General features: G+C 36.3%; 1 protein-coding gene across 1 annotated transcript in view; it reads right to left on the bottom strand.

Moving 5' to 3' along the window:
- Positions 1 to 3492: 3492 nt before the first annotated feature.
- LRRC2 (leucine rich repeat containing 2) overlaps positions 3493 to 23171 on the bottom strand; it is a 52662-nt gene continuing 32983 nt past the window's right edge. The window contains exons 5-8 of the mRNA XM_032985618.1: positions 9290 to 9435; positions 6959 to 7114; positions 4999 to 5135; positions 3493 to 3579 (exon numbers count right to left, since the gene is read on the bottom strand). Coding sequence (XP_032841509.1) covers positions 3530 to 3579; positions 4999 to 5135; positions 6959 to 7114; positions 9290 to 9435 — 489 coding nt within the window. The 3' untranslated portion in view covers positions 3493 to 3529. The remainder of the gene's footprint in view (positions 3580 to 4998; positions 5136 to 6958; positions 7115 to 9289; positions 9436 to 23171) is intronic.

Below are 23171 nucleotides of genomic sequence, written 5' to 3'. Positions count from 1 at the left end.
ATATTGCCATTAGTACACATGATTTCTTTCATTCATAAAACTACTCACTTGCAAAAACTTAAAAAGAAAGTATGCAATATCCCAATAACAGAATACTATTCCCTGTAAGTTTTATTTTTTAATGGAAGATAATAGTTTAAATTGAAATTACTAATAAACCATGTTGGGTAGAAAACCAATAAAATTAAACTACATTAAAAATGAGGTGTCTTTTTACACACAGGTTTTGTACTGCAACAGATGACACTAATAAAATTATATTTAACATCATGTCATAAATATCTTCTCACAGTATTTTTGCTGTATAAGACATAGAAATAGAATTCAAATGCAGTTGAAATTAGGACTTTCAGTTATAGCTGACATTACCCACTGGACATTTTAGGTATAATGGAGACAGTTGTATATGTACACTACCTTCCCCTTAAACAGAGGTACTTGACAAGTTCTGTGACAAAAATAATCCCTTCTTTCTGTGGGTAAGAATTTAGGAAACAGTGTTCTACAAGAGTTAGGAATAAAAGCTCTCAGCCCTGCAGGGACGTACCTGGGGATACTGGTAGATGAAAAATTTGACATGAGCTGGCAATGTGCACTTGCAGCCCAGAAAGGCAATCATATGCTGTATCAAAAGGAGCGTGACCAGCAGGTTAAGGGAAGTAATTGTCCCCGTTTACTATGCTCTCAGAAGACCCCACAGGAATATTGTGTCCAGCTCTGGGGTCCCCAGTACAAGAAAGACATGTGCCTGTTAAAGCAGGTCCGGAGGAGGGCCATAAAAATGGTCAGAGGTCTGGAATACCCCTCCTCTGAAGAAAGGCTGAGAGAGTTGGGGTTGGTCAGCCTTGAGAAGGCTCTGTGGAGACCTTATTGCAGCTTTTTAGTATTTAAAGGAGCTTATGAGAAAGATGGAGAAAGACTTTTTGCCAGGGCCTGTAGTGACAGGACAAGGGGTAATACTTTTAAACTGAAAAGGAGCAGATTTAGATTAAATATAAGGAAGAAATTCTTTACTGTGAGGGTGGTGAGACACTGGAAAAAGTTCCCTAGAGAAGTTTTGAATGCCCCATCATGGGAAGTATTCAAGGCCAGGTTGGACAGGGTTTTGAGCAACCTGATCTAGTGAAAGAAGTCCCTGCCTGTGGCAAAGGGTTTGGGCTAGACGATCTTTGAAGGACCCTTCTAAATGAAACCATTCTGTTATTCTGTGAAAATTAGATTCAAAGAGGTCCAGAATCAAGTTGAAAACACTAATTTGATCCCCTGTATACCATTGACCTTGGATTTTCCAGGGTTTAATTGTCACAGCAATTTTTTAAGGAAAATGTTAACCTGGACTTAAAGTTTGCTAGTGACTGAGAATATACCAATTTTGTGAGTTTTCTCATAGTAACTCTTACTGTAAAACAGGCCTGTTATTTCTAGTTCAAATTTGTGAATTCAAGTTTTAGTCTTCTGCCTTATTTGTGTCTGCTGCAGTAAACAATCTGGACAAAATTGACAAGTAAATTGACTGGTTCATTGCTTAAAGAACTTAAAAATGTATGTTTTCTATTTATGCTATTAGTTTTCTTATTAATGTTTCCCAGTTTATCTGCATCACTGTTATCTGTGAACAGCAGAAATTTTTCAAGTAAAATTAGCAGCAATGTTTAATAAGTGCTAATACAACTTCTTCATTCAAGTACCTTCTGTTTATATATCCTATGATTCTCACACTAGAATTTGCGCTGGGAGCTTTTGTTTAGTTAATTGTGTTTGCACCCCTAGGTTTTATTAAAGTTACAACTCCCATAATGGACATCTCTATTCTATAAACACAGCAGTTGTAATTTCCATTCCTATGATTTTCAGTGGATCATATTAGACTACAATATAACTATGGAAATAGAATTTCAAGAAATGCCAGATCAGATGTCTTACAGAAGTTTATTACATCAATATCAATATCTAATCAACCAAATTTATAATTTCACTAAAAGAAGGCTTGGTAGTATAGTTTCAGATAGCCTTATTTCTATAAGCCCACTTTGATTGCCACTATTGTATCATATTTAAATATCTTCATAATAAAAAAAACTTTTCAGATTTTTCATAATTCTGTTTCAGACCAATGTCAACTTTTCTTGGAGTTTTTTGAAATGTTCTCTTTGTTTCAGGACTTGCTCAAAATCATCATGAACACCTAGACACCAACTCAAGAAGGTTTCATTTTAGATAGTAATATAACTGAAGAAGTTTGTGACTGCCATAAATAACACAGTATTTACAAGTTCTCTTATTTCAAAAGAATGAATGCTAAAAAGATAAAAAATTAAAGACAACATCAAACCCAGTATTTTTTTATACGGAAGTTTTTGAGAAGCACATCTTTTTTTGCTTTGCTTTTTAAATATGACTAAGTTCCACTCTACGGCACAAAACTGGACATAGGTCACCCACAATAAAAAAAAAAAAAAAAAAAAAAGATGTAAATATCATTTCCCTTAGCTGCACTCATAAGTTTAGGACTATTTAAATTCTCTAATTTGAGTCTAAATTCTCAAAGTCTCAAGGCTTTTTAGATTTAAAGGTATTGATTTATTAAGCAAAGGTACATGTAAAACTAGACTTCTGGAACTCTATAGTATATACATTTATATAATTAAATATAAACAGATTATTAAGTAGCAAGCAACATAACTCTTTATCAAGCAAACTCATTCTTATACAACATGGAAAATTCCAATAAATGTCCACAAAATCCTCTTATCTAAAACCATTAATAGAAGACCTTCATCGTCATTTTGCTGATCATATTTGTTCACACTGCTTAGTCCTTAAAATCTTGTTTAATACACTGCTATAAGACTGTTTAGAACAGAAGTTTCAGTCATATTGGTAGTTGAACTTGTGAACAGGTAAAAGTTTATAATATGCTTGAAAAAAAGCATCAGAATTGCAACAGTTTATATATAAGGTTGTTGAAACTTATCTAAACTGAAAATCCTAAGGAGGACAATTTCTTTGAAGAACAGAAAGTAAATGCAAACAACTATGTATGCATTTGCACTTTAAAGATTGTAAAGAACTAAATGCATTATTTGGTCTTAAGAATACATCAGATCACACTCATTTTCTAAATTAATACTTCCCCTCTTATAAAAATCAAATTCCTTTTTGAGATTATGATTTATGTTCCACAGGTTGAATTATAACGTACAGTGTCTTCATCCTGAGGGCATCTATGCCTGTGTATACTTTATTACAGAGAATCCTTACTTTCAGATCTATATGTAAATTCGTAGCTGTTGCTGTGGACTTGAAAATAGACATGTTGATTTAAAAGGTGAAACAGCATTTTATGAAGGCTCTATTGCTCTTTGTTTTATCTGTAGTTACTTGGAGGGAGCAACTACAGTAATAAATAAAAAAACTCATTATGATTTTGAAGTGCTTCCAGCTATCTATTGTTTCTACTGTTTTCTATTCAGGTGGATATAAATAGAAATATTCTGATATTCAGTAGTGATTTAGAGATTTTTGATCTTCAGAGCTGAAGACTGAGTAATACTTTCGTAGTGTAGGAAGGAGTAGAATCTGTGAAAAGGAAAAAAAAGAAATACATCTCAGACTTCAGGTATGTAATCCAGCACAAATAAATGGAGCCCTGAGCTAGAAAGAGCTAGGTTTTGTTTTTTTTCAAAGGTACTCTACAAGTGATCTCTGTGATATCTTTCAGAAAGTCTGCTGGTTTGTGTTGTAGGGAATCTCTTTCTCCCCCAGTCTGCTTTTCAAAAACAGGTAGCGGCATAACGTGTAGCACAAGAGTTCAGAAGAAGGAAATATGAGTGATTCATGATCCAACCTCATCATAAAAATAATGGAGTTAAGTTTTGCCTAGAAAGGCAGAAAGTGTATCATTGGGCTCCTTTGCCCCAAAGGAGTATAAAGCTCTCCTATGCTTTCAGGGCAAAATGCAGGTTTCAGGCAGCCTGGCAGCCATTATCCTAGACTCCATGTTTCCATCACTACGTATTTCATGAGTATCTCTAAAGATAAACTATGATCTCAGTTTTTCCTCCATTCCTTCTCTCCACATTAACCACTGTTGCTAGCATTATCAGAATTTGGCACTCTAATAGCAGACTTCACTTTAGAAGTAGCTGGCCTGAATATTCAAGTGTGCCTCTTATGGACAGTAAGTAACTCAAGTCCAGTATCAGAACAAGAACAGTATTCTGCAACCACATCCTGTGGCCTTCCTTTACATTTCTTTTTTACCAGGTACTGCAGAACCACTATACAGGATACTTACGTTAAATGCAAGGATTTAAGCCACAGTAAGATTCATTCCACAAAACTCTCAAAAGAGATTTAAGCAGACCCTATAGAGAGTATTTTGGTTTGCAGGAAATTCTCTCCTTGTTTCCTAACATGTTTTACTAAACAAGACTCAGGAGATTTACAGTTACTTAATTACGATAAATATAAGACAGAATAGCAAAATAAACTACTATGTAAACTTTCAGGTGCTGTGCAATAAAGACAAAAGCAGTGATTTTACTACAATACTTTTACAGTGCTTAAACAACTATCATAGAGATATACTGTTAAAGAATGATCTATCAATGCATAGAGCATTTCATATAACCACTGTTTCTTTTTGAGGAGGAGAAGCACTTCTGCAGGAATTCAAGATCACTAATGCTAAACCCAGGAGAGATAAGTGTGGAGAATGAGGATAATAATTTCATACATTATCATTGAATTAAGGTTAATGCATGTAGAAGCACACCATTAATTTAGTATACATATGTTCATTATCAAGTGTTTTAGTTAGGGCCTAAACTTTTAACAAAACACATTTGTCATTTTCACTTTTAGTCTTATTTAATACCATAGCAGACAATTATATTTTAAGGGTATATTGCTTGTACTCTTAAAAATTAATGTTCCCAATGTATGTCTGCATTTATATCTAAGATAGCAGGAAGTTTACTGCAAGTTAACACATACCTCTTTCCTTTAGGTCTTCAATGTATGCTTTCATAAACTCTTTCTCAAATTGCTCCCGTTCACGTTCACTTTCTATAATTTCTTCAGTATCTTCACATACAATGGTTTCAACTGGGCTGTCCTTGAGACTTATGAATCTAGAGAGAGATATTAACACAAGCATATATGCAACAGGCTTCTGAACATCATTGGCCAACATGAACAACATTTTAAAAGTTGCTACTACAGCCAGAAGGGTAAACGTAAAGAACATTTGCTCAATTTTTGCATTATGACATTGTTAGGATCCAGCTATTATTAGAAATAGGTATTTCTAATAGCACCTTCTCTGTATTCTACTTTCTGTATAAAATTATCAGATTTATCTCTTTCTTTGTGCCTATCTATATAAATCATTCTTTGCAATAGCAGGTATATTTTTTTATTCTGGAATTTCTGACAGACTACACTATAATTTCAATTCTGTTAATGAGCAGTATGAATTCCATCCTAACAATATTACCTAGAAATCTGGAATTTTGCCAGTATCTCTTAGCTGACAATATGTTTCTCCATTTTTTCATTGTTGTTATGTTACTTCTCTTTTGCAATGCATGACTGGATGTGCATTATGTCGTATTTGCAAATTTCCTACAGCTACACATTGCAGGTAAAAAACTAGATGGTTACATAAACAACTTACATAATGTGCCAATTAAGTACACAGCATTCTAAAAATCTCTGATGATATTACCGCTTTGAGAAGGAAGAAAAATCAATAAAATTGTTACTTTCAAAAGAACAAATGTTCCAACAAATCATATGGCTTTTTAAATTCTCACAAATTGCTGTGAATCTATGGTTGGGTGACCTTGGCTGGCCAGGTCACCACCAAGAAGCTCTCTCACTCCCTCATCTCAGCATGACAGGGGAGAATATAAGATTAAAAACTCATAGGTTGAGATAAAGACAGATTAATGAAGAAAAGTAAAACCCATGCATGGAAACAAAGTAAAGAAAAAAAAAATATTCTCTACTCATCAACAGGCGATGTCCAGCCACTTCCTGGGTAGTAGGGTCTCAGTACATGTAATGGTTGCTTTGAAAGACAAACACCTTAATAACAAATGACCCATCTCCCTTCTCCTTTCTCTTAGCTTTTATCACTTAGCATGATGTCATATGGTATGGAATATCCCCTTGGTCAGGTTGAGTCAGCTGTCCCACCTATGTACCATCCCAACATTTTGCTCATCCTCAGCCTGCTGGCCTTTGTGAGGCAGGGTTAGAGAGGCAACCTTAATGCTGTGGGAGCACTGCTCAACAATAACAAAAACTTTGGTGTATTATCAATACCATTCTAGCTACAAAGCCCAGCATTGTAACAGCTGCTATGGGGAAAGTTAACTCCATCCCAGCGAGACCCAATATAACATCTTAAATGGTTTCATAATCAGAGACCTGACCATCTCCTGCAAAAATGCAAGATCATTGTAATTGCAGACTAAAAGGCCTTTTAGTATTGTCCTGCATACAACAGCAAGGTGTTGTTTCGCAACAAAGCATATATAAACTACTAAACTCATGTGACACTATTTATCCTTTTAGCTAGCCATGTCTCCCACTCCCAGCAGCATATTTAGGACAGCACTGAGTTTATCATCAGCTGACTGCCAGATTACTAGTCCCATTCTGGGGTATGGCTTTGCCAATCCTGAGTTAGAGCTACTATGACCAAGTCTACACAGGAATAGCAGTTCAGGCATACCAATGCACAACATGGGGAACTGGTAGATGAAAAACAGAAAACTGAAGCTCCTCTACAATTTCCAATATCTCTAGTGCCTCCTTAAGGGCTCTGATATAAATTGGGTCAGAATTTGACCAGCAGGAACGGTAGAAACTGATGCTTGTGAAAGTATTTCTTCTGGGTGCTTCTACCTTATCTTCTTTAGAACACTTCTCTCTCACTTTTACTTACTTTAAACCTGTGGTTGACTCACAGACAGCTGTGGGTATCTCAACCAGGTCATCGCCACTAACAACTAGCAAACTGAGCTTTGGCATATTGACCAAAGCACGTGGAAGATAAGTCAACTTGTTTTTCTGTAGGAGAAGTGTTTGAAGTTGATCTAACCTGTAAAATGTAAAAGATAAAGAAAACTTAAAATATTTATTTCAGAGAGGAGCATCTATCCAAAATAGCAATACAGAATTGATCTTGTGTAAAAGAGGAACAATTACATGCACCATCTTTGGCTTCTCAAAATTTACTTATAACGTACTTTCACAAATTGTCATCAACTTTAATGAAAATTACCAGTCATAATTCAACATTATAGATATTAATAGCACAAGTACTCAGAAGCATACCCAAAATAAAAGCTTACAAAAATGACTGTGCTTTCATATAGAATATGTTGACAGAACATGGTATAAAGCCTCGCTATGTGTGTCCTGGAACTAATGAAAAATATGGGTCATCAGCTCACACCTTTGCCTATATGCTGGTTTCTATGAACTAGATACATCTGTGCTAGTCAATGCATTCCTATCTATTGTTTTTCGCTAGTAATTAGTACTATGGGGAGCAAGAGAAAGACCAGCTCCTGGTCATATGGCTCTTGCAAGTTGTCCCACTGAAATCAATTTAATGACAATGTTTTGTGGAGGAAGGCATTGGGCTTCTTTTGCTTTATTTTTCCTGGCTTTTCCTAATGCAATAGTAATTGGTGGCTGAGCATTATTCCTTGGAGTAGATAGAAGATGAAAGGCATATCAAGCTGATATTTGTCTCATTTGACCAGAAGGGTCCATTCTTGAAACACTGTTGCAGGCTCTTGCTTATCAGGCCCATAAGATGTGATTGAATTCAGGGAAAGATATTAACTAAGGCTCCAGTTTACTGTCTACTCATCTTGTTTAATCACAGACTTCATGGTAGTTCACTGAGGTTCTTCGACACTTCAGGCATTGAAGTCATGAGTCTGAATAAGAGTATCAGTTCACAGTGAGGGGGGAGGGATATCCTGACATATTCTGCTCTTCAGAATACACATGAGCCCAAGAGATCTCAACATTTAAAACACAAAGTCAAACAAAGAAAAAAACGTATTTTGCGGTGTCTGATTATGATGCTTTAGTGTGAAGGCTGGCAACTCAGTATGAAATGAAGGAGATTAAATGTAGAAAAGGAATATTTTGGAGATAGAGAAATGTATATAGGTTGCAGGGGAAAAATTACCCTTAAGTTGTCCAGGTATCCTTCCATAAAATAAAATTATCCTCTTAGAAGCTCTTTGAAGTTAACCAAATCTCTGCTCAGATGTCAAGTTTATGAGTTGTGGCTAGAGCATGTGAATTACTGATACAAATTAGGACTTCAGCCCTACTGTCAGAGATTTCTGTGATTACATAATGTCCCAGGGAAAGCTTTTTGCCCAGCAAAAAATATCTTGTGAAAGTTAGGGTAGAATGAGTTTTCTGTGAAGTTACGTCTGTCTCAGGAATCTTTATTCCCAGATCAATAAATAATCCATATTTTTTTTAATAAACTTTAGTTAATATGTGTCTTGGTTTACTTATGGCTAGTAAAGTTTTGTAAACCAAGTTACAACAGAACTTCGGAGTGAATAAATAGGTCCAGGGATAAGAAAAGTGCTTTCTTGGGCTAGTAAGTCCCATTAAAGAGATCAGCATGATTTTTTAAAAACTAGTTCTAGTGGATCTCTAAATTGAGAACGTGGGTATATGTGTGCACTTGCGTATATACTTCAGAGTAGGAGGGAAGGATTGTCAGTGTCTTTTAATCTTACCAATATTTTTCTGGTTTACTGCCAAAGTTTATCAGATTCTTTCAGTAACTTAAATATGATTTAGTTCATCTTCCCCTCCACCCCATCTACCCTGAAGAGAAATGGTGCTGCCAGTTCCTTATGCTGAGTCCCCTTTGCTGGAACTGGGACAGAATATGCTCCACGTAATTCCCAAAGAACAATGCCCAGATATAGTGACAAATTATCATGAACACAACAGAAAATATAATTAGTTAGCTGAACAGTAGAGGCACTGACTGTGCAATCTGCCATCAATGAGCTAGAAAATGTAGTTTCTGTTCTCTGACCTAGATCATTAATAATTATGGTAAAGCTTACATGCAAAATTATCTGATGCATTTCTGCCTCAACCCAGGACAATTTCCAAATGTGATTTTTTCATGTGATTTTTCATTAATGGTGTCCCTTGAAACTTGTTAATTTCTAGATTTGCTTTACGGTTCATAAGCCTGTCAATGAATTAAAACATAAACTACCTGTCTATGTCTTCTGGGAGATCTTTCAGGTTGTTGCTGCTAATATCCAACCACTGCAAATTAGACATCCGGAGTACACAAATTGGAATAGAATGGAACTTGTTTGCTGACACGTCCACAACTGTGACTTGTTTCAGGTTACTTAGCTAGAAAGAAGTGGTGCTTTATTTTAGTTACTTTTTGCAAATACAAGAAGACATTTCATTCTTCAAACATTCTTATTCCTCTCAAAGCACTTAGAATAATAAGAATTGCATTATTTTTTTACTCAAGTTTTTGCCAGCCTTATCTCTTAGTCATCACTTTACAAGAAAAGAAGTAACTACCTCCCAAAGTGTTCATCATCTTTCTAACACTGTCAAGGTATTGAATTAAATTTTCATTCTAAAAAACCCTATAGTTTCAGATGACACCAAGTCTGGAACCAGACAATGACTCTTCCTAGGTTACATATGAACTGAGCTCTGAAATGATAAAACACAGTTCTGATAATTAATAGATGCCAGGTTACCATTTTCAAAATCAGAGATTTTATAACTCCCATCAAAAACACATAGATTTCCTTTGCTATAACTCTTCTGTTCACTAAGAATGTATTGCTAGGAGACACTTAGAAAATTAAACTGCCAATTTAAGCTAACAGAAAATGTTGTTGATTATTTTTCAAAGATCTTTAAAAATATGTCTTCCATACTGCAAACTAAATATATGATAAGGTGCACTAGAGCTTTTTATTTGGATAATTTTCAAAAGAATTACATTTTTAAGTAACAAACCTTTAGCACAGTGAAGGTTAAGTACAAATGTAAAATATACCTGTTAAAGAAATAAATGTGTTAAATAAAGCTCTCTGTGTACTAAATCAATTATTCACACTACCAGTGTTCATAAAACCATGCAGCTAGCTAAAATGTCAAATGAGTATAAATGTTAACCAAAAAAAAGTACTTTAGAATGGAAATTATGTCTCAACTTGTAATCATATGTCACCATCACAATCTAGCTCCATAGATCCTGATACAGATGAGAAAGTAGCAAAAAAATTTCATTGGTCTTTGCCTGAAGTTTTCTTAGAATGCAGAAAATAATTAGAAAAAAAAAATATGCTTTCCACTTCCAAAGTGAGTAAAATTCAAGCAACAACATAAATTATGAAAAAACTAGAAAGTAATAAAATACATTCTGAACCATTCAGAAGGATTTTGTTATTATTATTTATTAAGAATCAAGTCTTGTTTTGTTATATTTTACAACTGACAGACTTTCATCTTAAACCATTTAAGATGTTCATATTCACAGCTTAGTGATGTGTCAGAGTCAGTTTGGTTTGGGATTTTTTGGCAGTGTTTTTTTTGTTCTTTGGGTGTTGTGGTTTCAGTTGGTGGGTTTTTTGGGTTTGTTTGGGGTTTTTTCTAGATATAACCTCATATTGCTGCCTGATCTTAAAATTCGGGGTAATCTTTCAGGGATATTTACGGAAGTTATCGTATTACAAATGACTATACAATTAAATTTACCTTCAAAAACATAATAAAGTTTCAGATTTTCTCAAGTCAAAGATATAATTTCAAAATCTGCCCACCACTGCATTAAAACAGCCTTAGTGAGGCATTACCGTGGAAATGTCTCACTCCTGATTCAGAACAGGCAAGCACACATTTTATTATAACACTTCTCACTTCCAAACCATTTTGTCATTTTGAGGACTGACTACTAGTAATGAACACTCACTCCTATACTATAAATTTTCCAGATACTGAATCTTTTCTCCAACAAAACAGAACCACCCTTGAATAAGGAAAGTAGAGTGACTCTTCTAGACCATAACAATGTGAGAATACAGAAAATAATTGGCATGATTTTTACACTGCATTTACTTTGTGGTTTCAAATTATTGTCACAATTTCGAATCCCAAGCAAATATTTCCAGTTTCTCTGCACTCAGAAAAATTTGTTAAAACTGGTGATACATTTCTTCCAGCAAACTCTTCCCAAAAGGAATTTAGGAGGCACAGAATTAAAATAATGTCCCACAGGCTTAAATGCCACCCACAGTATTCTCAAACCATCCCCAGAGAAAAAAGACAGTCTCTAAACACCAAGCGGCAGATTATTCTAAAATAAACTGACATCACTGTTCACCCAGGTTTCTAAGTGCTTTGTTTTCACATGCAGTCACCTGTCATGCTGAAACAACTTGGTAACATTAACACTAGGTGGTAAAATTATATTTCTTCAACAGCAGTAACTATTGTATGTTGTTCTAAAAGTGCTTTATTGTGTTAAATATTAAAAGTAAGATTAATATAGTAGTATTATTTTTTTTAATAAACAGAGCTGTTTCTGCCAGTTTTCATATAGTATGGAAAATAGATTGTTTTAATGATTGATTAGATGAAAACTTACATTTTTCAGGAGTTTATACTCCCATAAAAATATCCCAACAATATATAAGGCCATGGAATCTCTTGATACAAAGTTTGGTTCAGCATGTCACAATATAAGGAGCCATGATTATATTGTGTAGGCTGTAAGCCCTCAGTACTTGTTCTTTTAGGGTAATATTTAACAAAACCTGTCCATTTTCCATAGTATGTTGAAACCTAATGGAGTTTTTATTTAATCTGTCCATGACATGTTACCAATAAACACCAATGATATATGATGCATTGGAAATTATGGCAGCTATGTATTATATTTTCTAAAGAAAAACCTATGTATTTTATTTCTTCTTGAAGGACTGATGGATTTTTGCACCTTTTATAACATTTCATTTCCAAATAAACATGGCTCCCTTATCATTTTTACGTTATAATTTATTGTTGCTTGATGTTGATTTTTGCTATTTTCCTCTATTATGTGACTTTGAATCAATCAGTATTTAGGTTTTATGCAAGTTCTATTTTAAAAAATAGCTATATTTGGTAGTCCATCTACCCAGACCCACTTATTGTGCTCCTTATGTTTAATCACTGTTGTCATTTTTATTTGACAAACTGCCCTATTTTGCTCATCTTAATAACTTTATTCATAGAAATAATCCAGATAACATTGTAGAACTCCACTGCTTCTCTTTCCCTCTGACAGCTAAACCTTCAGTTGAAAGAAAAGGACACCATGTCCTGGGCTGAACAAGTTATTTGATTAATGGGTGCGGTTTTATTTCTGTTCTGCTTTTTGCCAGGAAAGGTCAGCTGATAAGGTTGCATGCAAGTTTATCATGAGTTGCCTACTATTTAGAACCAATAAATGAAAAGGTGCAATATCATGTCAGGCCTGACCACGAAAATATTGTATTCTTCAATTACATGTAAATATTCTGTAACAGACACAACATCCCATCAAAGTCAACATATGACAAGACATACAAAGGATTAACCCAGAAATGTCTACCAATGCACTACAAATGTGGTTTTGCCCAGAAATTTCAGACTCAATGAATTCAAATAAAATTTGAACCACTTCAGTAGGATCAGGTTATCACATATGTTGTCTCTCAGAACACACAGATTGGCATTCAGCATCTCATTAGCTTGCTAAAAGCAGTACAGTACACATAACAAAGGAGCACCCTAGGGGCAAACTGCACAGTTGCCCACTTAAATCTCAAGCATTCAAACCAAATCCACGGCTTTTATTTTACAGAGCTGTAAATGTAACCTCTTCTATAATCTCACTGGCATTCCTGGAGAAAATCACATAATAAAGAAACAGGGTACAAGCACCTTTAGAGGCAAAAGATATCTTTCATTAAGATATTCTTGTATATTTATAGCCCAGCCCACAATCAGACTTCTGAACTGACTTCTTAAACTTGCAGAGGCAAAGGCATTCAACAGTCAACCCCACCCCTTAGTAAAAGGATACTTGCTCACATATTTTGTGACAAAACCCTATAAAGCTTAAAAATGTATGACTTCAAACAGCACTTAATTTGGTGGTAACATAAACTAAATGCAAGAAAGGTATGTGGAAACAAGTCTTCACCCAAATTGTTCTGATTTTGCAATGCTAAAACACTAGATCTTTTGCAGAGATAATCCATAAGCAGATGCTGTTATTCTAATGCCAAACTGTTTACTTGGAAGTATAACATTAACCCCTTTCATCTTTGGAGCGCTACCATCATTCAAACACTTAATACTTAAATTATAGTTATGATGATCTAAGCATTAAAAGTTCACAGAAAGGAACTTTGCTTGTTAATAGAGCAGTGTTTTGTATACACAAACCTTTCATCAGATCTGTAAAAAATGAGAAAGCTGGTTGCATATGGAATATTTTTTAAAATATCAGGTATTGATCATTCAGAGGTGATTGAAGAAACACATAGCAAGACTAGGACTATCTTCACACAGTTAAAATCCCTCAGAATGTGGATCATGTGTTTAAACTTAAGTATAGGAGTTGCTCCAAGGCAATAGATGAGTCACAGGAATGAAATGAAGTACCCAATTAATGATTTTCTGAGATGAAGACAAATCAAGTCTGCTGTCTCAAAAAATAAATTTCTGTTGATTAGTTACATTAAATTTTCATAGTATTACTGCTGCAGCTACACGCAGTCTGCATATATTACTGCACTTTGCCATCATAAAGCCATCTTCAAAACTTGAAAATTAAGGATACACATTAGAAGAGAAAACTAGGCTCTACTAAAATCAACTTAAATGGATCCAGTAGCTCATTTCGGGTGCATACTCTTCATATGTTTTCATTAAAACTGTTACAAGAGGAAGAGCAGCACTGTCAGCATATGGGTGTTAACTGACCTCTCCAGAATGTTTAGATAGGAAGACCCTTTTAAGATATATGCTGTTCCTTCACTAAGAGATGACCAAACTTGCTCACTTTCATGACAGAATAGAGACAAAAACTTTTTTCATTTCTGCTCCAAGATGCAACGGCAATTGAAGAGATATTATTTAAACGGTGCCATCTTAATTATGATTTAAACAAATACAATTCTCTTTTACCATTACAATATACTGTAGACTGTGAAGTTACTCTTCTGATTTTAGAAACTGAGTTTGCTCATTTGAGCTCATTTTGAAACCCAGAGTAAATCATTATTTGGCAAAGTGGGGCATCAAACAAAGATGAGAGCAAAAATAAAGAATTATAACACAGTTCGATAGTTTTGTTTTGTATTGACAAAATAGTGACCATTCACTTCAAAGGGGAAAAATATCAAGGATATTTGAAGAGATAATATCAGTAGAAGAAAACCAGGTAACAGCATAATATTGAAAGAAATAAATAATCAGAAAAAATGATGTGAGAAAAACATTCAACTGACACTAAGAATATGGTCCTATGGCTCCTATGTATTACAGTAGCACCACTTTGATGATTAATGATGAAATAATTTCAGTTTATGTATATTGGTGCTAGGCAATGACAACAGCTTTCTACACCAGATTGAACAGGTATAGCCTGATAAACTTGGAAACAAGACTTTCATGGAATGTCAGCCAGAAATTGGCTTGTTTATAAAGGTAAGTGGAACGCAGAATATTAGGGATAAAGACAGTCTGAATTCAGCAACAGAGATCAGAAAGTTTGTGATCTCTGAGCTGCCTCCTATGATACCAGGAATAAGAATCTCAATGGGTTTTGTGCTTTTCAAACAGAAATGGTAGAACTTCTTTTTGCCTTGGCACAGAGTAACTTTCACAAAAATGCACAAGATTCGTGTCTGCTGTGGTGATGGTTATCGGAGCAGTTTGAGAGATACCATTAATTGGCTACCAAACAGGAGAACCTTGCAAATTGGAACAGGATTTATCTGTTCTTGAAACAGGAGTTCCATAAAGAAAATCCCCAAATTCAGGAAAGTCTGTTTTGTGCCCTGTGACATGTGTGGTCTAGAATTAGACCTTCTCTAGTGTTGCAAACTGTTACAAAATGTCTATCATCAAAAGTATTTTTCTTTTAATGCCACAGATGACACTGACAGTACACAAACCTACAATTGAGAACACTGTCAACAATTGAACACAACAGTTCACTGCTTTGTGGCCTGCCAGAATTACAGCAAATTTTCTCTCCCTCCTTTTCTTTCCTTTCTCATAGTGCCATTAGATACATGTAGGGGTTTGTTATATACTTTCTTTCACGTGGTGACAAATATAACAGGAAAAATTTTGAGTTCATCTCTTCCCAAAGGATTATTTTCTTTCTATATTATGGCAATATTTCTAGGAGACTTTATGTCTTGCTTTAATGCAAACATGTAAAAATTGGAAATACAGTTGAAAATGATAAAAGACTTACATTTGGAAGAGATCTTTTCCTGACCTGGACAAGAATACCTGAGGAATGGCACAAATGTACACACAGTGTACAGAATTTTTGCACAAATAGATATTTAGCTACTTCCTAAGAACTTGTTGGTGTAAATAAGAGCATGAGGCTATGACATCTTGTGGGTTTTAGTGCTTCATTGCTATTTCCACTACTCCAGCCAACCTGTGTCCAAGTAGCCTGGGTGTGTCCGAGTAACTTCAGTTGTTAAATTATTATTGTTCTTATTGTGTATGCTAATAAAAATATAACTGAATACTTATACTTACTTATGAAATACTGTAATGAAGCTGGACTTTCAAGAGTTATTTTACAGGAAAAATTCCCCTCATGAAATTTACAGAGACCTGGCACAGGCACTGGACACATTACAACTCTCAGTAATACCACCCACCCATGTGATCTTTGGTACTGCCATACAGATGAGAACATAGCAAACCTGCAAACCTCTTCTGCTTTTTACTGGAAGTTATTTAAAGTTTCTTTTCTTCCCTTTTTTTTTTTTTTTTTTTTTTTTTTCTTATACACTAGTGAAGCACTTGTCAAAATTGTCTTTTTAAAAAACATTTTAAAATTGCCTGCATAAAAAATATCTGACCAGGTCCCCAGTATAACCAAGAGGTTCCTGTTTCAGGGAAGTTTCTAGGCCTAAATTATGTCATGAGCTCTTGCATCAACTCAGAGTACCTCAGGAAGATGTAGGCAGAAATACCACTGAAGGCATGGTCCATAATGCCCCTTGTCCTGAGTCTCTTAAACAACAAGATGTCTAATAAAAACAGTCATCTGGCCAACATAGTTACTCAAAAGATAAATTGTGTAGAATCAGGTTTCATGATACTGAAACTGTATAAGCTCAAATACATTTTATACTTTTTCTTCTATGTCCTCCTATATCTAAATAAGCAGCTTCCAAACAAGTGCTTTACTACTCCGTCCTTTTCGGATTGTGTCCAAGCAACTTGTCTTTGCTTAACTACATATTGCTGCTGAAAACATATATTCCCCCAGAACTTCGGTTTATTTGTGTGTATCATCTGCAATGCCAGATAATACTTTCTGTGAACGTGACATTTTACAAATATAATGTTTTGAGCACATAAAAATATGAATATAACAAAGAAAGCTATGACTACTGAACAAATACTTAGAAGGAGTCAGGGGAAACTTCTGTCACATAGTCATACACATTTTTCACACAAACTTTACATACATGAGAGCAATGGCCACATATACCCAGCATCCACATTGCCTGTGTAAACTGATGTGTGGAGTCTCAACTTTTGGGTCAAGGAATCTGCCAGACCAGGATTAACAGTATGCAGAAAGCAATTGGCTGATGTGGCTAGAGTAACACAGATGATGGGGAAGCAAACAAAACATATATCAGTTAAAAATAGATAGGAAATAAAAAATTACCAGGATCAGTTTTGCAGAGTGAAAGATGAGGGAGGTCTGGGAAATCTTATTTCTGCAAATCTGTGTTTACGCCATAAAGCATGAAGTTACTTTGACCTTGCCATATCCTTTGTAACTTGTGTTTTATTGTTCATAAAATTACCCACCTCCTTCTAAACTCCATCAGTAGTAACCAGCTCTATAACAAGCCACGATAGTGAATTAGATGGATAGTCTAAACAGCAGGTGAAGAGATGCCTCTTTTTGTATTTGTTCTGAGTTTTGCAGCCATTAATTTCTTAACCTGAAGCTCATTGTGCTTTGCAATGTAGTTCAGAAGTATGACAGAGACTCAAGTTTGCAAGCTGACATCTCTTCAATAAGAAAGGCAAGGACCACTGGGCCATATCCTCCATTGAATTCCCTTGTGTCTTCAGCATCACTTTCACATCACATTGAGCATAATTCTACACACTTTTGCCCAGCACTGGTGAAGCAGAGATCTTACATGACTACACACTATATGAGACAAAAAATAAGATGATATCCACTTCCAACTGGTAGGGCTAGCTCTTTTCTTTATGCCTTTCCCACTGATCAATGATGATGACTAAAAATCATGGTCAACCTTACCAAGTACTATTTACATCTGTGAAGAGCTGATCAATCATGTAACTACTTATAATTAGTTAACAACTGATAGGATTGTACTTAGTATTAAATTAAATGCATTAACTTCAGTTAGACTCTCCAACTTTATTATTCTCACAGAATAAATAATTCCTCTCATTAACTGCATTTTATGGAATAACAAATAACATGCTATTCTCTCCCTTCACCTACAACTGCCTTCTGACTCATCAATCCATGTATGTGGGCACCAGAGACATTTTTCTTTAAGTTAAAATATGCAAACGTGGTAGTGCTATGTATTGGTTCTTCTTCCTGCTTCTATTCAGTAGTTATATCAAATCTGACTCCAATTACCTCTCTGATGAATGGAGGACATATAACCAGGATTTTGAAAGACTATTTTACTATACAACTCAATGAGATTTTGAACCGTTTTCAGAAAAAACAGAGCTGAAACAGTATTAAATACTCTTTCCTTCACTGAATTCTTTTACAATTAGATTCATGCTTTTTGTAACAATATAGCCATGTTATAGTGTTCACATTATGCCCCTTTGCTCATTGTAAAGTCTTCCCTTATGCTATAAAACCACTTTTCTGTCATTCTCTACTACAAAAAAAATCTGACTGTGAAAGTTGATGTTGCTTTTATTGAACCCATATGAAAGGTAAAGCAAAGGTCACTGGCACCACAGCACGGAGGTAGGCATGGGTCGGTTCTCCAGTGAAGTGGGCTGTTATTATTAGCTTCTGACTTGCTCTAATAGCAGAGTGGTTTTGAACTGATGTTATATTAATTAGTATACTTTGGAAGCACAGTGTCAAGAGCAGGATCAACTGACACACTTTCCTGTGCCTAACTGCATAATCCTGTTTCCCAACATAGACCCATGCCTTTCTTTAGCCCCTTGTCTTATGAGAACTCCTACAGTGAGACTTCTGTGAATCATCTCTGATACCTAACACCTTTGCACCTGCTCTTCTGGGTTTCACACCCCTCCTGCTAATGTTTGATGTTCCATCTTATACCAGTTTCATAAAGCAGCTGTTGCTTTGCTTGGAGTGACAGCTCTTTGGCCAACTGCATCGGAAAGCAACTCAGCATGAATGTTAAGTTGAAAGAGAAAACAAGCACTGAGCAAAGAAGGACAAGATAAAATCCTGTCTAACAGAAATACACCCATGTCAAGCAATCAGAAAAACATTTCTGAGACTGCAAAATGTATGCACGTAAATGCTGGTTCGATTAAAGTCAGCTGGACTTTTGCCAGTGATTTAAAATGAAGAATTTTGCCAGAGGTTAGCTTAGTGATGTTGGCTTCACAGTACCAAGTTAAGCCTTTTATTACACCACTACTGTCTCCTTTGTCATCCTGAAAAATCCACACAAATAAAATTCAGTTTTAAACAAATTCAGTGCATGACTACTTTGTAACTTTCTAAAAATTCTACAAATCTGAAGATTTTACAGGTCTTTTATAATTCTATTGAATGATAGAGGAAGGAGCTAAGGCTGAGTTCTTCCAATGCCTAACTGTATAGCAAAACCCTTGGGAAATTAATGTCCTGTACATCCCGATGACTCTTTTTCATTTTGTAATTCTTACACACATAAAAAACAAATAACAAGGAAAGAAACAGATTTGGAAGCCTACAGCCTTGAACAACATGTTGGTAAAACAACCTGTCATTTTACATTTCTACAGAGACTGATGGTGTCCTGCCTGCATAACCAGGGTATGACTTTGGGAGGTGTGAGTCATGGATCACAAAGACCACAAGTTACATGAAAATGCCCGTTGAGGATTTATTTGAAGTCTTCCCACACTTGCATAGAGCTTGTGCTTCTGTTCTTTGTGCTAAATATTTTCTTTTGCTGAATGAGACTGGTCAGAGACACAGAACTAGACCAAAAGAGACCAAAAACTTTCCAGCTGTTAAACCTCAGTTTTAAAATATCTTTTGAGCGTGCATTAAAGTATAAAAAGTTATTTATGACTCTTCTGGATACTTTTGTGTTTGAAAACTTTAGGAGACTAACGTTAATGTATCTCTAATCACATCAACTTTTTTTTTTTTAGGGTCACACATGTTAGCATTGTTGAAAGATGTCAGATAACATAATTATAATTATAATTTTCAAGTAAACAAAACAGACAAATGGCACCAGCTATAACTCCAGTAACTTTAGACAACCTTACCAGAGGGGATGCATTACTGGACCTGTTGGTTACAAATGCAGGTGGGTTAATTAGTGACATCAAGATTGGAAGCAGTGTGAACTGCAGTGATCATGCACTGGTGGAGTTGTCAGTCCTGAGGGATATGGGTCAGGCAAAGAGTAAAGTCAGGACTCTGAATTTTAGGAAATCACACTTCCAGTTGTTCACGAGTTAGTCAATAGGTCTCCCTGGGAAACCAGCCTCAGGGACAAGGGAGCAGAACAGGGCTGACACATCCTTAAGGATGCTTTCTATAGAGCGCAAGAGCTCTCAATCCCCAGGTGTGAGAAAACAGAAAAGGAAAGCAAGAGATTGGCATGGCTGCTGGTCAGTAAGTCAGTCAAGATCTACTGGTCAAATTAAAGGGCAAGAAGAAAATTCACAGGCAGTGGAAGCAGTGACAGGTATCCTGGGAAGAGTATAGGGATGCTGCCCATTTGTGCAGGTATGGGGTCAGGAAGGCCAAGGTGCAGCTGGAGCTGAACTTGACAGGGGATGAAAAGAATAAGAAGAAAGGCTTCTACACGTATGTCAGCCAGAAAAAAAGGTCAGAGAAAGTTTAACTCACTGATGAACACAACTGGCAAACTGGTGACAACAGACAAGAAGGCTGAGGTAATCAATGAAATTTTTGCCTCAGTCTTTACTGGCAACCTCTCTTCCCACACCTCTCAAGTGGATGGACAACCAGGCAGAGACTGGGGGAAGAACAGTCCCCCCCACTGTAAGAGAAGATAAGGTTCATGACCACCTGAGGAACTTGAACATATATAAAAGTACAGGACCTGACCGGATGCATCCCAGAGTTCTGAAGGAATTGGCTAATGTAGTTGCCAAGACACTCGCCATAATACTTGGAAAATCACAGCAGTCAGGTGGAGTCTCCAGTGACTGGATAAAGGGAAACATCATACCCTTTTTTAAGAAAGGTACAAAGAAGGACCCTGGGTATTACTGACCTGTCAGCCTCACCCCTATGCCTGGGAAGATCATGGAACAGATCCTCCTAGAAGCTATGCTAACGCACATGGAGGACAGGGAGGTGATTTGAGATAGCCAGAATGGCTTCATGAAGGGCAAGTTTTGCCTTACCAGCTTAGTGGCCTTCTGTGATGGAGTGACTACACCAGTGGATAAAGGAAGAGCTACAGATATCATCTATGTAGACTTCTGAAAGACCTTTGACACATTCTCCCACAACATTCTTCTCTCTAAACTGAAGAGACATGGATTTGATGGGTAGATTGTTCAGTGGATAAAGAATTGGCTGGATGGTCACATCCAGAGAATACTGGTCAAGGACTCAATGCCTGCTTGGAGATCAGTGATGAGTGGTGTCTCTCAGGGCTCCATACTGGGACCAGTACGTTTTAGTATCTTCATCAGTGACATATAGACAATGGCATCAAGCACATCCTCAGCAAATTTGCAGATGACACCAAGCTGAGCAGTACGGTTGACATGCCTGAGGGAAGGGATGTCATTCAGAGGGATCTGGACAAGCTTGAGAAGTGGGCCTATGTGAACCTCATGAGGTTCAACAAGGCCAAGGGCAAAGTCCTGCAACTGGGTTGGGGAAAACCTGGGTATCCATACAGAATGGGGATGAAGAGATTGAGAGCAGCTCTGCAGAGAAGGACTTGGTGGTATTGGTGGATGAAAAGCCAGACATGAGCCAGCAGCATGCACTCTCAGCTATGTTTCAAAGAAACATAGCCAGCAGCTGAAGGGAGATGATTGTTCCCCTCCACTCTGATGAGACCCCACCTGGAGTGCTGTGTCCAGCTCTGGTGTCCTCAGCACAGCAAAGACATGGATCTGTTGGAGTGGGTCCAGAGGAGGGTCACAAAAATGGTCAGAGGGCTGGAACACCTCTCTTATGAGGGAAGGCTCAGAGACTTGGGATCATTCAGCCTGCAGAATAAAAGGTTCTGGGGAGATCTTACAGTGGCCTTTCAATACATAAAGGAGTCTTATAATAAAGATGGGGACATACCTTTTAGCAGGGTCTGTTGTGACAAGATAAGGGGTAATGGTTTTAAACTAAAAGAAGGTAGATTCAGATTAGATATAAGGAAGAAAGTTTTTACAATGAGGGTAGTGAAACAGTGGAACAGGTTGTGCAGAGAGGCGGTAGATGCTCCATACCTGGAATCACTCAGGGTCAGGCTGGACGGGTCTCTGAGCAATCTGACCTAGTTGAAGATGTCCCTGCTTATTGCAGAATGGTTGGACTAGATGATCTTTAAAGGTTCCTTCCAACCCAAACTATTCTATGATTCTATGATTTTGAAAACTCCCCAACTCTGTACTTGTTCATATCAGGACTTAACTGAAACCTTCTATACATCAGAAATATGGAACTAGTTTTTATTTGATCTGTTGAAAACACAATGTGCTAAAACAGCCAAAAAAGCATAACCTTGCCATTTCTCTGAACTTCAAAGATCAGTTTATACAGGACTGACATGGAAATGCAGGCATAAATACATATGTTCTTTCTTTGACAAAGTCTTCATATGCTGTAACAGTCTCTGTCTCATTCCTCCACTTTACACTACCCAGACCTCACAAAGGATACATAAAACATTTCTGATCACTTACTGGGACTGCTCAGATGTGGTATTGAATGCTATTCAAAGCAGCATAACTTTGAAAAGCCCCTTTTCAATATCAGAACATCTATCTGTAAGCATTTCTGTCTTGCTACTGGTAGTGTGGAGTGACTTGCCTGTCCTGTGACTGACAGCATGTGCCACACCAGATGGTACAGATGGAGGAAATGCAAATCTCTTCATCTTCCCTCTTTTCTCATTAAAGTTCCTTTGAGTCACATCTATAGATACTCTTGGCTGATGTTGCATTATTAGCAGAATACTATAGTACAGAAGAATAACTGGCCCTTCAACACAGCAAAGATGTCTCCAAAATATCACCACAAAGCAGGTATTCTGCCATGCACAGGAAATGTTAATTAGGTGATTCAGTAAATAACTGTAGAAAGCAATATTTTCCGAAGGAGCCACACCACAAAATGAGGTCAGAGCAGTTTTTCTACAAACTTATAGCAGAAAACAAGTTATTTATAAAAAAGTTTTTATTCCTATAAAAAGAAATTAGATACAAAACATGTATGAAAATAGCAATAAGAACTCTATCCAACAATTAAAATACAAATACCAACACCATACCAATTCTTAAATTCACACACACGGAAGGTACAAGAAATTTCAAAAAAAATCCATCCATCCTTCCCCTTCTCTCTCCAGCTACTGAGTATGGTACCCAGTGTAATCTCATTATGTTAGGAGATGGACTAGATA

Source organism: Tyto alba, unplaced genomic scaffold (genome assembly GCF_018691265.1).
Source record: "Tyto alba isolate M040663 unplaced genomic scaffold, T.alba_DEE_v4.0 Super-Scaffold_13, whole genome shotgun sequence".
NCBI classification, from domain to species: Eukaryota; Metazoa; Chordata; class Aves; order Strigiformes; family Tytonidae; genus Tyto; species Tyto alba.
This window is presented reverse-complemented; position numbering and strand designations above follow the sequence as displayed.